General features: G+C 38.9%; 1 protein-coding gene across 1 annotated transcript in view; it reads right to left on the bottom strand.

Moving 5' to 3' along the window:
* Nucleotides 1-461: 461 nt before the first annotated feature.
* Nucleotides 462-16,988, bottom strand: part of WDR44 (WD repeat domain 44) — a 98,627-nt gene continuing 82,100 nt past the window's right edge. Inside the window, exons 14-20 of the mRNA XM_002763194.6 lie at nucleotides 14,234-14,356; nucleotides 8,989-9,180; nucleotides 8,208-8,309; nucleotides 7,874-7,989; nucleotides 6,253-6,380; nucleotides 5,751-5,885; nucleotides 462-1,529 (exon numbers count right to left, since the gene is read on the bottom strand). Coding sequence (XP_002763240.1) covers nucleotides 1,435-1,529; nucleotides 5,751-5,885; nucleotides 6,253-6,380; nucleotides 7,874-7,989; nucleotides 8,208-8,309; nucleotides 8,989-9,180; nucleotides 14,234-14,356 — 891 coding nt within the window. The 3' untranslated portion in view covers nucleotides 462-1,434. The remainder of the gene's footprint in view (nucleotides 1,530-5,750; nucleotides 5,886-6,252; nucleotides 6,381-7,873; nucleotides 7,990-8,207; nucleotides 8,310-8,988; nucleotides 9,181-14,233; nucleotides 14,357-16,988) is intronic.

The following is a 16,988-nucleotide window of genomic DNA, read 5'->3' as shown; positions in this document are numbered from 1 at the left end:
GGATTTTAGAATGTCAATGGCATAACAATTCAGTCAGTCAGGGAGAGTACAGGAGAATGAGGGAGCCAAAGTAACCAAAGAGAGATGAGGAGAGGGGAGGAGGGCGGGTAGAGGGCACAGCACTGGCAAGAAGAAAGCAGCAAACAATACTTAACTTACTAGAAAGCCCAGAACACTGTAAGACCATGCTAGATTAACAAGGATATGACTGTGGCTCTGCAACTTCTCAATTACATGCTGAGAACAAATGCAGTAAGGAACATATAAGCATATAGATGAATTCTTAGCCCTGTTCAATTTAAAGCTAGAATTAAAAAATGTTTAAAGGTATGTAACTAATGCATTATAATTTAGGGATCTAAAATCTGGTCTTCTGTTTGCTAAAATTTAAATGATTAAAACAAGAGTTTATTTTTCTTGCATTCCTTGATTTACTGAAGTCAATTAAAAATAAAGCCATGTTTAAACAAGTGTTGGAGACCAACTTTTAATAATACATATTTCATTTTCAGAAACATATGCTAACCATCAACAACATGATCAGGGTTCCACTGCCCCAGATGTTATTTCATTGGTACATTGTATTGATATTTACAAAGGCTTTCAAATTCAACAACACAAAACAAAACAGCTTAATTTTTAAAAACTACAATGCTTTAAAAAAATGTAAACAGTTTCATTTTTACATTATTGTAAAAAAGAAGACTCACTCCTTAATGTGGCTTTATTTTTTTTTAAGTGAGCAAAGCCTGGTGCTCATGGATAAAGAATGGAAAATAATTCTTTACATAGAAACATTGTGCTCCAGTGTGGCAAAGAAAAAAATTATATGTACACATATAAAGAAAAGAATCTTAAGCCCACAATTTAGACCACAAAAAAATCTTGTCCCCAAATTGAGAGATTTATAAAAACCATTTACATATGGTTATTGACCTATTGGAAACCTATATAACATTTTCAAAACAATAACTCAGTCAAAAGATACCACTTTTCTTAAAAATGAAATTTTGTGCAAAAAAAATTATTTAAGCTAGAAACAAGACTATCTCCCCTAGTAAGAGGCCAAAAGAGCCACTGAAATAATTTAACTCTGTTAGATTTAATGCATGTAACCAAAAGGCACACACATGTGATTAATATATTAATATCTTTTCATGCAGAAACCTGTGCATGTTCATAATTATACAACAAAAACACAAACAAAACACAACATAAAGCCTAATGTCTGGCAATGTTATTCTAGCCATATTCCTTTCTATTCTATCATCCCAGGGTTTCCTAGATCATTAACACTGCCTCTCAAAAAATATATTATATTTGAACAACTTTCAATAAAAATTTAAAAAGTATGTTAGCCTGGAACACTATATTTTTTCAGTTCTGATACATACAGAAACTTACTGATATGTTTATTTTAAATGTCATTTCAAATTAAGATACAGTTTTTCTTTTATTAATAAACACTTTGATTGCTCCAGTGAAGTCAGCAGAGAGAAGAACTTCTGTGTTATCTGTCTTCATAATACCTTAAAAGCATAAAAAAAAAGTTTTAAGTTGGTTTGTAAAGGAATATGAAATCTGCTGCCACAATTATCATATGCCCTTGACCCTCCATCTTCAGGGGAGAAGATCGTCTTCCCACCTTTTCAGTCTCCTTTTCTGGCTGGCTCCTGTAATTCTTTCATTCTGCTGAATCTCTTCTCCTCTCTGTGGCTCACTTCCACTTGCCTTGTCTTACCTGATCTTTCCCTGGCTTGAGAATATTATAGTCTCTTGGGGCCTGGATGCCTGGATTTATTCCTAGGCAACCTAGGCATCTAAGTCATCTAATGCTTCATTGCATGGCAAGAAGCTGGTGTGTCATTCAGCCCCAGGACTAGAGTACTGGCAGAATGGGATCAGCTAGCAAGTCTGTTGCTAACAGGGGTGTCTAATAAGGTTGCCAGTAAGGTTTATTGTATAGCAGACACACTGAAACTGCCATGAAATGAAGTAGACACATTCGCTGTGTGAATGCTGACAGAACCTTTTGCCATATGGTCCTTACTGTAAAGCTATATAACTATGCTGAATGGCATAGATGCTTACCTCTTACATTTGCCAGTTGCATAAAAACATTTAATAAACAAATTCAGTGTTAACTAACTCTATTATACGTAGGTAAAAATTGAGATTTTAACTTGAGATTTAAAAAAGAAAATAATCCAAGCTTTAATTGTAAAGTTGTGTACAGGATGAGTCACACAAAATGGTTTCACTTAGATGTGCTAAAAACGTATCCTAAGCCTTTGAGCATTCCTTTTCCGCCCTTTTGGTGTATCTCACAGCAGTGCTGTGCAGTAGTAGCAACAGCATCAAAGGACTTAGGGATATGAGAAAGGATAGAGAAGAAAAGAATTCATCATATATATAAAATGCTTTGTAAGACACAATAATAATGAAAATGGTAACAATGCCTACTACATGCCAAGCATTTTGCCAGGCACTTTCACACATATAAGTATATATATATTTTTTAGATACAGAGTCTCACTCTTTTGCCCAGGTTGGAATGCAGTGGCACCATCATAGCTCACTTGTAACCTCACACTCCTGTGCTCAAAGGATCTTTCCAACTCAGCCTCCCTAAGGCACACACCACTGTGCCCAGCTAGTTATTTAATTTTTTATGGAGACAGGGTCTTGCTATGCTCTCCAGGCTGGTCTCAAACTCCTGGCCTCAAGTGATCCTCCCGCCTTGGCCTCTCAAAATGTTGGGGTTACAGGCATGAACCACCATGCCCAGCCTATACATGTCATAGTTAATTCTTAATAAAACCCTGTAAACTAGGTTATCACTTTACACATAAGGAAAATTTGGGCTAAAATTGCTAAATATGTCAGCAACAAAGAAAGAAGGCAATTGGACATATTTTCTGATCCCACACTTTGGGTTTAAGACAGAGTTTAGTCTTTTTTTTTTGAGACGCAGTATCACTCTGTCACCCAGACTGGAGTGTAGTGGTGCTATCTCGGCTCACTGCAACTTCTGCCTCCCAGGTTCAAGCGATTCTCCTGCCTCAGTCTCCCAAGCAGCCAGGATTACAGGCATGGGCAACCATGCCCTGCTAATTTTTGCATTTTTAGTAGCAACGGGGTTTCACCATGTTGGTCAGGCTGGTCCTGAACGCCTGACTTCATGATCTGCCTGCCTTGGCCTCCCAAAGTGCTGGGATTACAGGCATGAGCCACCGTGCCTAGCCTGAGAGTTTATTCTTAGACTACACCTACGTGGGTATAAATGACAAACACAAATCTGAGTACAATCCACTACAATTTGTGGCTCTTCAAAAAGGACCCAGTTAGTTAACTGAACCTTGTTAAAGTGGTACATTTTTGAGAAGTTAAGAAAAAAAAACTGTATTTTTTACTTTTCCTCAAATTGTTTTAAAAGCTAGAACTTCCTGTGGAATGTGCAGGGGAGGTAAATAGAATGTAAAATGGTAGTATTGGGGAAAAAAGAAAAGAAAAAAAAAATAGGCCAGGTGTGATGGTTCATGCCTGTAATCCCAGCACTTTGGCCAAGGTAGGAGGACTAACCTTTTGGAGGCTAGAAGTTCAAGACCAGCCAAGGCAACATAATGAGAACTTGTCTCTACCAAAAAGCAAAAAAAAAAAAAAAAAAAAAAAAAAATTAGCTAGGCATGGTAGTACGTGTAGTCCTAGCTACTCAGGATGCTGAGGCAGGAAGATTGCTTGAGGACAGGAGTTCCAGGTTGCAGTGAGCTACGATTGCACCACTGCACTCTAGCCAGGAGCGAGACCCAGTCATTCATTCATTCATACATACATAGATACATACCTAGCTACCTACAAACAAAGGTAATTAAAAAGAAAGAAAAACTTAAATGACTTAAGTTAGAAGAGAGAAGTTGGATTTGATTCTGAGAAGGAAAGTAAAACAGAACATAAACAGGCATTTAGTAAAGGTTTAATCATTCTAACTTGGCTTATTTTTGTGTGTTGTACTGAGAAGTGCTAGACTGAAGTTCATCTTTGTTATCAAAATTTTTCTTCAAAGACGAATAGTGTAGTGAGTGGAGTAGACAGTGCAAATAATACTACAAGAAAAATTACTTGAGATTAAAGTACTTGATAACTTTTTAGCATTCAAATTCTTTAGAAGCACTCTTTGTATATTGTATCTATTCTTGTGGCTTTATGACCTGTTTGTAATCCGTAGTGTGAGACAAAACATTCAATAAACTATTATGCAATAGATTTAAAAATTAATAACAATTTATGTATCTATAAATTAAAGCAATTCTCCTGCCTCAGCCTCCCAAGTACATGGAATTACAAGTACACACCGCAATGCCGGGCACAATTTTTTTTTTTTTTTTTTTTTTTTTTGAGAGAGAGTCCTGCTGTGTCACCCAGGCAAGAGTGTAGTGGCACGATCTCAGCCCACTAAAACCTCCACTTTCTTGGGTTCAAGCACTTCTCCTGCCTCAGCCTCCTGAGTAGCTGGGATTACAGGTCTGTGCCACCACACCTGGCTACTTATTATATTTTTAGTAGAGACAGGGTTTCAACACGTTGGCCAGGCTGGCCTTGTACTCTTGATCTCAAGCGATCTGCTCACTTTGGTTTTCCAAAGTGCTGAGATTATAGCCATGAGCCACCACGCTCAGCCATGATTGGTATTAATAATACAATCTTGTTTTCACTAACAATTGATCCAAATTTTCAGTCTTACCATACTCTTAAGGACTAGCAGGTCTACTACAGATTTTTATATAACTGATTGGCACTCAATATTACTTGTTAAGTTTCTTCTTCCTTTCTAATATTAGCACTTTGTAAAACTGGAATTAATACTCATTCTCAAAGCATATGCTACAAATGGCAAGAAATCTGTAGTTCAAGACCAGCCTGGCCAACACGTTGAAACCCTGTCTCTACTAAAAATATACAAATTTGTAAATAGCCATCTATCTCGAAAAGCTGTTAAACTTGTGGCAAGTAGAAAAATTAGCCCTGCTTTGTTTGGGTTTAATTCATTTCATAAGACAGTTGTTCTTTAAGTACCTACTATATGCAGGCAAGCACTGTGTAAGACACCGGCAATATGGCAATAAATTAGACATGAAAACTCTGTCTTCTAGAGATTACAGACTAGTAGAAGAGACAGATAATAAAGAAGGTTTACATTTGTGTATATTGTTTGTACTTCTCTAAAGAGAATGGTTACCTATAAATAGTTATAAACATCCAAATTTTTCATTTTTAATCCTCAGGTGAATGTAAAAGAAGTAAAACTTTCAGGAAATACATTACTGACATGTTCAGGAATGGATATCTGACAACCATTAAGTTGCAAACAAGAAATATTCTTCGGTGGCTCATGCCTGTAATCCCAGCACTTTGGGAGGCTAAGTCGGGTGGATTTCTTGAGCCCAGAAGTTTGAGACAAGCCTGGGAGACATGGTGAAACCCCATCTCCACAAAAAATATGGTGGCATAGGCCTGTAGTTTCAGATACTCGGGAGGCTGAGGTGGATCACCTGAGTTCAGGGAAGTTGAGGCTGCAGTGAGCTGTGACTGCGCCACTGCACTCCAGCCTGGATGAGAGAGCAAGACCCTGCCTTAAGAAAAAAGAAAAAAGAAATATTCTCTATACTAGTGAAAACCTCATTATACTGATATGAGATAAATGAGGCTACTAAGTGCTGACTAGAAAAAATATAGGACAAATAAAGATTTACCAGAAGGTGTGGCATCCAAAACTTCAGCATCTTCACTTTTCTCATTCCCTTCTGATTTTTCAGATTGCACATCCAAAGATAACATCAAACTTGGGTTTGGAGCAAAGATGGCTGATGTAACAACTGCATTGTGGGCTGTGGAAAAAATTTACTTCAAGATAACTGACAAATGGAATACCAAACATCAAGACAAACACGACAGTGTATGTTATATACCAAATATCCTTAAAAACTAACATAGAAGTAACTACGAGTGATTTAAAACCCAAAAATATTTTCTAAAAAAATGCCACATATAAGTTCTGAAATTCCCTGACTTATCAAATTTTAGATCAAAGTTCTTCCTTAGTATAGATAAATCAAACAAGCAAAGCCAAATGCAAAGCAGTTTATCACTGTCAAACTGCCTCTCTAAAATAATGCCTAAATGAATTTACTTCTAGTACATATCCACTTTAACCTGATTCTCTTATAAGACACACAAAAGCAAGTATTTACTTACCTTTAATACCTTCCCAGAAGTCATTACGATCTCTCCTGACTGAAGTAAACTTGCTTAGGTCATGGTAAGTACTCCATATGTAAACGTACTTATCTTCGGAACCACTAACGAGGTAAGTAAAATCATGGCTGAATTTGGGGAAGAAAGAAAAAACAAATAAAATGTGAGTGTGTATGTTTAAAGGTTTCCTTTATCAGTGCTTCCTACTTTGTGATACCTAAAATAACACACAAAGGATCTTGTCAAATACGTAGACTCATGGTGTCACTCAAGATGTTCTAAATGTGTAGGTATGATGTAGGGGCCTGGCACTTGTATTTGCATCAGTGCTCTAGGTAACTATGTGTTAGTTAATTTACGTTGGGAGGAATGATAATTTAAGGTGTGAAAGACAGAAGCAGAATACTTTACCAGTTGAATTATTGGGTAATTACTGCACAATTCAAGAAAAAAGAAGAATTGGTAAGAAAAGGGCTGAAAGAAGAGGGCTAGAAAGAATAAAAGACAGCTAACCCAATTTTAGGAGAGTGTCCAGAACTCAAAATTTTCTTTTTCTTTTTTTTTTGAGACAGGGTCTTGCTCTGTCGCCAGGTTGGAGTACAGTGGCACGATCTCGGCTCACTGCAATCTCCGCCTCTGGGGTTCAAGCAATTCTCCTGCCTCAGCCTCCTGAGTAGCCAGGACTACAGGCACATGCCACCACACCCAGTTAATTTTCGTATTTTTAGTAGAGACAGGGTTTCACCATGTGGGCCAGGATGGTCCCGATCTCTTGACCTTGTGATCTACTTGCCTAGGCCTTCCAAAGTGCCAATGCTGGGATTACAGGCATGAGCCATGGTGCCCGGCCCCCCCCCCCTTTTTATTGACACAGAGTTTTGCTCTTGTTGCCTAGGCTGGAGTGCAATGGCGTGGTATTAGCTCATCGCAACCTCTACCTCCTGGTTCAAGTGATTCTACTGCCTCAGCTTCCCAAGTAGCTGGGATTACAGGCATGCACCACCATGTCCAGCTAAGTTTGTATTTTTAGTAGAGGCAGGGTTTCTCCATGTTGGTCAGGCTGGTCTGGAACTCCCAACCTCAGGTGCTCTGTCTGCCTCGGCCTCCCAAACTGCTGGGATTACAGGTGTAAAACACCTTGCCTGGCCCCAAATTAGAAATTTAAATAATAATGCTATGTAAAGTTTTGGATAGAGGACACTGGGCTGTGTGGTGTTAAAATGCTTTCTTAGTGTCCTAAAAGGTTCCTTCGTTTCCTAAAAGGTTCAAGACAATGCGGCAGAGAGGGGAGTGGCAGGATGAGCCCCCTCTTAAAAGCATAAACAAAGGTACAAAAGCAAAAACTTCAGAGATGAGAGTTTTCTAATCCTGGCTCTACAACTATGACTTTAGGCCAATCACTTAATTTTCTGAGTCTTGGTTTCTTCATCTGCGGAATAGGGGAAATTCTAATCCAATAGATTATACAGGTGGACAAGGTAAATTATTGCATGATAATAAAATACCAGTTGCAAAAGTGAAAATAAAAACCTTATTAAACATAAGGCATAGACCAATGGAAAAACAGAAGTAGGGGAGAAATATTCTGATCTCTTTTGGGAATATCTCATTGCCAATTTACCTGAAACTTGCTTTGATCTGGCTGCTGCTATTGACGTAACCCTTATACTTCATGGAGAGTGACAAATCTCTCAAATCATATAGTCTGATTCTGGAGTCATTTGAGGTTACCAATATCTAAAAGTAGATCAAATGAAAAGTTAAAAATATTATCTTTTAATACAAGTTAAGCTACAATCCAAAAAGGGTGTTACACACATACAAATGTACCCCAAAACTAGAAAAAGTAGTATTCGATAAGAAAAAGAGTACATTTTTTGCCAAGATGTTAATAACTAACTTTCAAGAATCTAGGTATATAATATAGAGAGACATGGTTTTCAACACTGTAGTACCTTATTTTCTCCAGGTAAAGGCTCAATGCCAGTAATTTTTCTTCCAACTTTGTTGCGCCCTCTAGTAGATCGGACATGTATTTGTGTATGATATTTCAAATGCTAAAAATAAATCATACATTTAACATATTAGAATTAGGAGCATGTGTGGTGGCTTGCATCTGTAATTCTAGCTACTCAGGAGGCTGAGGCAGGAAAACTGCTTGAGTCCAAGAGTTTGAGGCTGTAGTGAGCCAATAATTGCACCACTACACTCTAACTTGGGTGACAGAATGAAACTCTGTCTCTATAAAAGAATTCTTTTTGCTTGGAAGTGGTGGCTCACACCTGTAATCCCAGCACTCTGGGAGGCTGAGGCAGGTGAATCGCTTGAGGTCAGGAGTTCGAGACCAGCCTGGCCAAGATGGTGAAATCCTGTCTCTACCAAAAAATACAAAATTTAGCTGGGTGTGGTGGCATGTGCCTGTAGTCTCAGCTACTTGGGAAGCTGAGGCACAAGAATCACTTGAATCGGGGAGAAGGAGGTTGTAGTAAGCCGAGATAGCTCCACTGCACTCCATCCTGGGTGACAGAGTGAGACTCCATCTCAAAAATTTTTTTAATTCGAATTAGAAGAAATCTCAAAAGTCATCTGTTCCAACTCTTAAGACAGACATGGTATTATTTGTCCCAATTTAGAGAAAATGCAGTTAAAGCTCAGAGGGGATAAACAACTTGTCCAAAATCATGAAAGTGTTTACTAAGCATAAAATTATATAATTTACAGAAAACAATCATTTACCTCTGTATCATAGAAAATACATCTGCCATCGTATGTCCCAATCACTGCATATTTTCCATTTTGACAGAAATTTGCAGCTGTGATCAATTTCGTCTGACCATCTACTTCATTCCACAAAGCCACTTTTTTGTCAGGTATGTTCCAAAGGCGGAGCTTTCCATCCAACGACCCACTTAGAAAATACCTGTCATCCTAAAAGTGGCAAAAGAGAAAGCTTCCATTTTACCCCATCAAGAAAAAACTCATTAGCATATCAAATCAGTAAGTCTATTATAATAGTTTAAAAATGCAGATTTCAGGACCAGGTGTAGTGGCTCATGCCTGTAATCCCAGTACTATAGGAGGCTGAGGTGGGTGAGTCACAGGGTCAAGATATCGAGACCATCCTGGCCAACATGGTGAAACCCCATCTCTACTAAAAATACAAAAATTAGTCAGGCATGCTGGCACGCGCCTGTTGTCCCAGCTACTAGGGAGACTGAGGCAGGAGAATCACTTGAACCTGGGAGGCAGAGGTTGCACTGAGCTGAGATCGCGCCACTGCATTCCAGCTTGGCAACAGAGTGAGACTTACATCATGTCTCACTTGGCTGGGCGTGGTGGCTCAAGCCTGTAATCCCAGCACTTTGGGAGGCTGAGGCAGGCAGATCACCTGAGGTCAGGGGTTTGAGACCATCCTGGTCAACATGGTGAAACCCCGTCTCTACTAAAAATACAAAAAATTAGGTGGGCATGGTGGCACGTGCCTGTAATCCCAGCTACTCAGGAGGCTGAGGCAGGAGAATTGCTTGAACCCAGGAGGTGGAGGTTGCAGTGAGCCAAGATCGTGCCATTGCACTCCGGCCTGGGTAACAACAGCGAAACTCCGCCTCAAAAACAACAACAACAACAACAAAAATTACTATTCTTTAAGCAAGCATTATTTTATGCGACAAAAGCAGTAACAACAATTAGAAACCTCACTATTCATTTTGCAGAAATAAGGTTCTAATCACTTTATCATATCCTTAAACTGCCTTTCGCAAAATACGGATGGTAACAGATAATGTGTTTGAGTGTACAGTGTATGGAAGAAGGTTCTGTGATAAAGTAACTTTGAGAAATTCTGGGTAACAGAAAGTTAAACATGATTTTCAGTTAACCTGCATTCTGAACCTCCAAAAAGAGGATAAAGTAGGTAGCATTTTTCAACATATTTAACCACAGACTTTTTTTGGGGGGCATGTTAGGGGAGGTGCTACACCTTTCAGGAACATGCTATGGGAAATCTATCGTATATTATACCTTCCTCTGGGATACATGTAATGCTTGGATAAAAGATCAACATCTGTTAGTGGCCCCCAAACCAGTCATTTTGTTGACACCATGTCAACAGATAATTGCTTCATTATTCAAATTCTGCTCTCAAACCAGGGATTCTCAACCTGTGGCAATTTGATCCCACCAGGGATATCTGGCATTATCTGGAGACATTTTGGTTGTCATAACTGGTGGGAGGATCAGGATGCTACCAGTATCTAGTGGGTAGAGAGGCCAGATGCTGCTAAACATCCTATAACGCACAGCTATCTCTCCTCCTATAACAAAGAATGTCAATAGTACTAGGGTCGAGACCCCTGCTTTAAACTAAATCAGTCCTACCACTAAGCTTGTTTTGATTTTGGCAACATAAGATATATATACACCCATGTAGTTTTTTTGGTGATGGGGGTCTCCGTTTGTTGCCTAGGCTGGAGTACAGAGGCTTGATCACGGCTTACTGCAGACTCAACCTCCTGGGCTCAAGTGATCCTTTCACATCAGCCTCCCAAGTAGTTGGGATCAAAGAAGCACACCATCATACCTGGCTAATGTTTAAAATTTTTATAGAAATGGGGTCTCCCTGGCCAGGTGCTGTGGCTCACACCTTTAATCCCAGCACTTTGGGAGGCCGAGGCAAGTGGATAACCTGAGGTCGGCAGTTCAACACCAGCCTGACCAACATGGAGAAATCCCATCTCTATTAAAAACACAAAATTAGCTGGGCATGGTGGTGCATGCCTGCAATCCCAGCTACTCAGAAGGCTGAGGCAGGAGAATTGCTTGAGCCTGGGAGGCAGAGGTTTCAGTGAGCCAAGACCATGCCATTGCACTCCAGCCTGGCAACAAGCACACAAAACTCCATCTAAAAAAAAAGAGAAAGAAATGGGGTCTCCCTATGTTGCTCAGGCTGGTCTCAAACTCCTGGCCTCAAGTGATCCTCCTGCCTCAAACTCCCAAAGTGCTGGGATTATAGGAGTGAGCCACCATACCCAGCCAAGATTATTTTTTTTCCCCCTTTCCCTCCACCCTAAGAGTTTCTGTTCTTTGCCAAAGATTATTATTCTTACCCATCTCTGAAACTTGTCAAAGACAAGCTATAAATGATGGACATTTCCATGGTTATGGTATAGTAGGCTCTATTCAATATTCAATGTCTGCCAGTAGAAGAGCTGAACAGGTAAAAATACCTTTTTTTTTTTTTTTGGAGGGGGCAAAGACTAAGACTTTAACTTAGTCTTCTAATTCAGAATTTTTACATATATATATCTATGTGTGTGTATCTCCATTTTGCTATATAGTGGCAGGATTCTGGCTCACTGCAACCTCCACCTCCTGGGGCTCAAGCAATTCTCCTGCCTCAGGCTCCTGAGTATCTTAGCTGGGATTACAGGTATGCACCACCATGCTCAGCTAATTTTTGTCTTTTTATTAGAGATGGGTTTTCACCATGTTGGCCAGGCTGGTCTTGAACTCCTGACCTAGGGTGATCCACCTGCCTCAGCTTCCCAAAGTGCTAGGATTACAGGCGTGAGCCACCATGCCCGGGCTGTTTTGCTATTTCTTTTATAACTCTGCTACTTTGCTTCCTTTGACATTATAGTAAGAGACATATTATTTCCTAAAAAAAAAAAAACCTCATCACTACCCTATTCTTTCCCAGCTCCCCCGCCACTGCTGCATTTTTTTTTTTTTTTTTTGAGCAGAGTTTCGCTCGTTGCCCAGGCTGGAGAGTAATAGCACAATCTCGGCTCACTGCAACCTCTGCCTCCCAGGTTCAAGAGATTCTCCTGCCTCAGCCTCCCAAGTAGCTGGGATTACAGGCATGCGCCACCATGCCTGGCTAATCCCAGCCCTTCTTAAAAACACTCCAGGTCAGTAAAATTTTTAGAAATAGGGCTTTATAGTTTCCAAAATAAAACCAAATAAAAGCACTGTGAAAAAATCATTGGCTGGGCTGGGTGCAGTGGCTCATGCCTGTAATCCCAGCACTTTGTGAGGCCAAGGTGGGCAGATCACTTGAGGTCAGGAGTTGGAGACCAGCCTGGCCAAAATGGTGAAACTGTCTCTACTAAAAAGACAAAAATTAGCTGGGTGTGGTGGTGCATGTCTGTCATCCCAGCTATTCGGGAGGCTGAGGTAGAACTGCTTGAACACAGGAGGCTGAGGTTGAAGTGAGCTGAGATTGTACCACTGCACTCCAGCCTAGAGACTCTGTCTCAAAAAAAAAAAAAATACTGGATGAACAGAAACTTTAATAAATAATAAAATACTGCATGGAAAACAATCAGATGGGTGCGGTGGCTCACGCTTGTAATCCTAGCACTTTGGGAGGCTGAGGTGGGCAGATTGCTGGAGTCCAGGAATCTGAGACCAGCCTGAGCAACATGACAATACCCTGTCTCTACTAAAAATACAAAAATTATCCAGGCATAGTGGTGGATGCCTGTATTCCCAGCTACCTGGGGAGCTGAGGCAAGAGGATCGCTGAGGCAGCTGGGAAGTTGAGGTGGGAGTGAGCCAAGACTGCGCCACTTAATTACAGCTTGGGTGACAAAGTGAGACCCTGTCTCAAACAAAAAGGAAAATAAAAGAAAAAGAATGAGAAAGAAAACGATCACAACCAAATATCTCTTTCCACCCTGATACTTTATAGTTAAAATAGAGTTAGGAAAGATTTATAGATGGAAAGATTTTGCTCACAGTGGCTGATGGGGTAAATGCATCCTTTCGTTATATGTATAGGGTACAGGGATGGGGGTGTTTTTCAGAAAGACTCTAATGACTTGATCATCAAAACTGGTAAGTATTAACATAATTTGTGTGTGTGTGTGATAAGAGGTGGAGTCTCATTGTGTTGCCCAGGCTGGTCTTGAACTCCTAGCCTTAAGCCATCCTCCCACCTCAGCCTTCCAAAGTGCTGGGATTATAGGCATGAGCCACCATGCCTGGCCTAGATTAAATGTTTGTAAATTTCAAAAATTTTTAACCAAGTCTTCTAAGGGTTCAGAATTATCACTGCTTATGTTATAAGCCTGCTCAGGGAAGGAAAGTATATTGAAAACAAGTCAGTCTTCTCCTTCATCTGGGGGAAAAGATGAAGAAATGTGAATATGATTAAAACGTTACATTAAAAAGATAATGGGTGTTAAACATATAAAGTTCAGGACACCACTGGATATGTGATCATAACATCAACATAGGTGAGGGAAACTTGTCGCTAGGGTCATCTTGAGACCTCTGCTTATTTTAATTGAGCCAGTGTAGTCAGCATCAACATGTGATTTCCTTTTTGCTTACAGTTGCAAAAAACTATAACTAATTTAGCCTTAAGCATTTGGTGGCTCTGTCCTCTAAGGGCATATAATAGGTCTGCAATTCCATGACAGCAAATTTTTCTCCTTTGGTTGAAATCATATGAAATACTTGCTTTCTGGGGGAAAGATATGAAATGATTTTCATACTGAAAAGGAATTAAGAAGAGATATCAAGACTAACAATACAAATTCAGTATATCTTGTAATGAATTTTGGTCTTTGCCTCTTTCAATTTTTTCCTCTGTCTCTTCCCTCCCCAGTCTTCTATTTCTGCTGAGGTACTTCCCTTTCTCATTTATCCATCTGCTGTCTCTTCTTCCTCCATCTGCAATATCTCACATCTTTAACAGGATACTTTATTTCATTATTTATACTTTGCATGTCTTAATAAAGATTTAGGATAACTTTTTACTGTTACATTTAGTATATAACATCCCCAGTTTTTCTACTGCAGATCAGAAGAATATTTCCTTTCTCATTTCTAAAGCAAAATGAAACACAAAATTAAATTGCTCATAACTATGTAGCTGTTAATAATTTTTTTCCTGTAATCCAATTGCCCTCTAGAGAAACCACGTTCTCTCACCTTCCTTAGAGGGTGATAAAAACACATATAAACAGTTACTTACTCTTGGATGGAAAGCTATGGCAGTGACAAAATCTATATGTTGAAAACAGCAAAGGCATTCTCTTCTAGAAATGTGCCATAATCTGACTGTTTTATCCATTGAAGAAGAAAGAAGAAAGTAGTTCTATGAAGAAAATGACACTGATTAGGTTATCACTATATGAAAAAGAACCCTATTTATACAATAAAAGTGAACTTTTGGTTTTTGTATCCCAACAGTTTTGTTATTGTTAAATGCAGCATTGGAAAGAACAAAAGATTATCAAATTCACTTGGAAGATCCTATTTTCTCGCAAAAAGTTAAATACCATATTTCGTTGATTGTAAAACTTTTTCACATTACCTGTTCTGAAATTAGGATGAATCTTGTCAATATCTAAAGAAATTTGCCAGGCAGCAGCAGAGAACTACGGTGTGCCTCAGTTATCACTGCCTGCATATATTGGAACTTAGCTATCAGTATAAGGCATCTATTCATTTTATTGTCACTTTAGTTCAGTTATTTTCACATTGATAACACTGGTGAATTTTAACTCATAAAGATCTCTAATTGTCATTTAAAATATCTTCAAAAGATTATCCTATAATGCAGCATGGAAAAGAAAAGTTATTGTGTACCTGTCGAACCCTAGGCAAGAAAATTAGAGAAGAGCAATTCTCAAATCTTTCAGAATAGATTACAGAATGTTCAAGGCTAGAAGACGGTAGTGTAACTGACTTAGGCACTGTGATGGGCCCACTGCCCAGGAACCAACCATTTATCTGTCAAAAGCTTTCAGCTAGCAGAAGCTCATTAATTCCTAAACACAATCTATTTAAGGAGGAGAACTATGAGTTATACTGAATGAGAAAACTTAACTGACACCCCTGTATTCTTTGATGTGCCTAAAGGTGCTAAACAAATCAAGGCAATTATGACATTTATTGCATACTTACGATGTGTAAAGCATTGTTCTTCACATTATATAGCAACCCTGTGAGGTAGACACATTTTATGTGGTATACCTGTTTTCAAATAGATGGTATACTTTATGATTAAAAGTAAGGAATTAAAAAACAGAATTTACAAGAAAACAAAAATCTTTGAAATAATAATAGTAACTTTTATTTTCAAAATCCACTCAGTTCCAGAAAAGTTTTGAAGAGTAAATGCAGTTTGCCTTATAATTTCCTGTTGATTAATAACAACTGTATAAAAACAGTTATGAACCTACGTTCATGAAAACTGACTTTATTTGGCTAGGCGTGGTGGTCCATGCCTGTAGTCCTAGCACTTTGGGAGGCCAATGCAGGTGGATCATTTGAGGTCAGGAGTTCGAGACCAGTCTGGCCAACATGGTGAAACCACGTCTCCACTAAAAATACAAAAAAATTAGCTGGGTGTGGTGGCCCATGCCTATTATCCCAGCTACTGAAGGAGACTGAGGCAGGATAATTGCTTGAACCCGGGAGATGGAGGTTGAAGTGAGCTGAGATCGCACCACTGCACTCCAGCCTAAAGACAGAGTGAGATTCCATCTCAAAAAAAAAAAAAAACAACAAAAAACAAAAACTGACTGTATTAAATTCCTGCGATAATTCATTGCTTTGAGCATATGAAAGAGGTATGTAGACATCCCTAAAATATTAAGTGAAGGTGCAGAAGACATGTTAAGACTTGTTCTTAGTAAGTATTCTTTAAGAAAGACTTGTTCTTTTATAAGAATTTAATACTTATTAAATAAACGAAATTAAATAATTTTCTTAAACTAAGCACTGGTTTTGGAAGTCAGATAAATTAGATTAAAACCGAAGTTCTACCCATAACTAGTTTTGCGATTTTAGATAGGTCACAGGGGCTCAATCTCTTCATCGAGACAAAAATCAAAGCTTGTCTGCCTCATGGTGTTGTTACTGTAAGAATTAACAGGGTAATTCTTGTTAATGGCACAAAATACATCTTCGACAAAGAGAAAAACTCATTATAAACACTGTGCTAGACATTAAAGAGAAACAATATCTGGTTTGAGTTGGTGTTTAAAAAAAAACCAAACAGTAAAATAGTATCTGGTTCCTACCCTGAAGGGGCTTAGAATCTTGCTGCAGAAATTTTGTTCCTTTCCTCTGGATGGGGGTGGGGTGGAGGGGCTGGGGATATGAGGATAGACCCTTAGGAACCATTCCTATATGGGGCAGCACCTCATTGAAATAACTCACCTAGACTAGTGCTTCTCAGACTGGTGAAGGACTGTTTTTTTTTAAAATTTCCAATGAGTTGTGGATTGAAACTATTTTAAAATACAGAAAACAATTACTATATAAATGAAATAAAAATAAAAGGCATATAAAATATAAGCCCCATTTTGTATTATTATACAAAATAGAAGCCCAGGTTTTAAAAGATTAAACAGGCATAAACTTATTCTGAAAAACTGCCATAAACACTTCTAAACAGTTTACTCTTGGTGTCTGTACTTATGCCTTCACAGACTGGTGTTCTACACTCATATCATCAGGGACCAGGAAGACCAGGTTGTTTATAGGCTGGCACCAGTCCTTAAAAATGCACATTACTCACTTGAGACAATTAGGTAGCTGGATAGATACTAAATCATATTATTGCTGCCTCCTAAGAGATAGAACGGAAAGAACATCAGGAAAGAAAATATACTCTCGAACAGCTGAGATTACAGGCGCATGCCACCACATTTATTTTTGTCATCCTGTTTCCTTGTAGTGATTAACTATTGTGACACTGGAATGGGCTAGAGAGTAAT

Source organism: Callithrix jacchus, chromosome X (genome assembly GCF_049354715.1).
Source record: "Callithrix jacchus isolate 240 chromosome X, calJac240_pri, whole genome shotgun sequence".
In the NCBI taxonomy this organism is placed as follows: Eukaryota; Metazoa; Chordata; class Mammalia; order Primates; family Cebidae; genus Callithrix; species Callithrix jacchus.
Note: the sequence above shows the minus strand (reverse complement) of the source record. Positions and strands in the feature narration are given on the sequence as shown.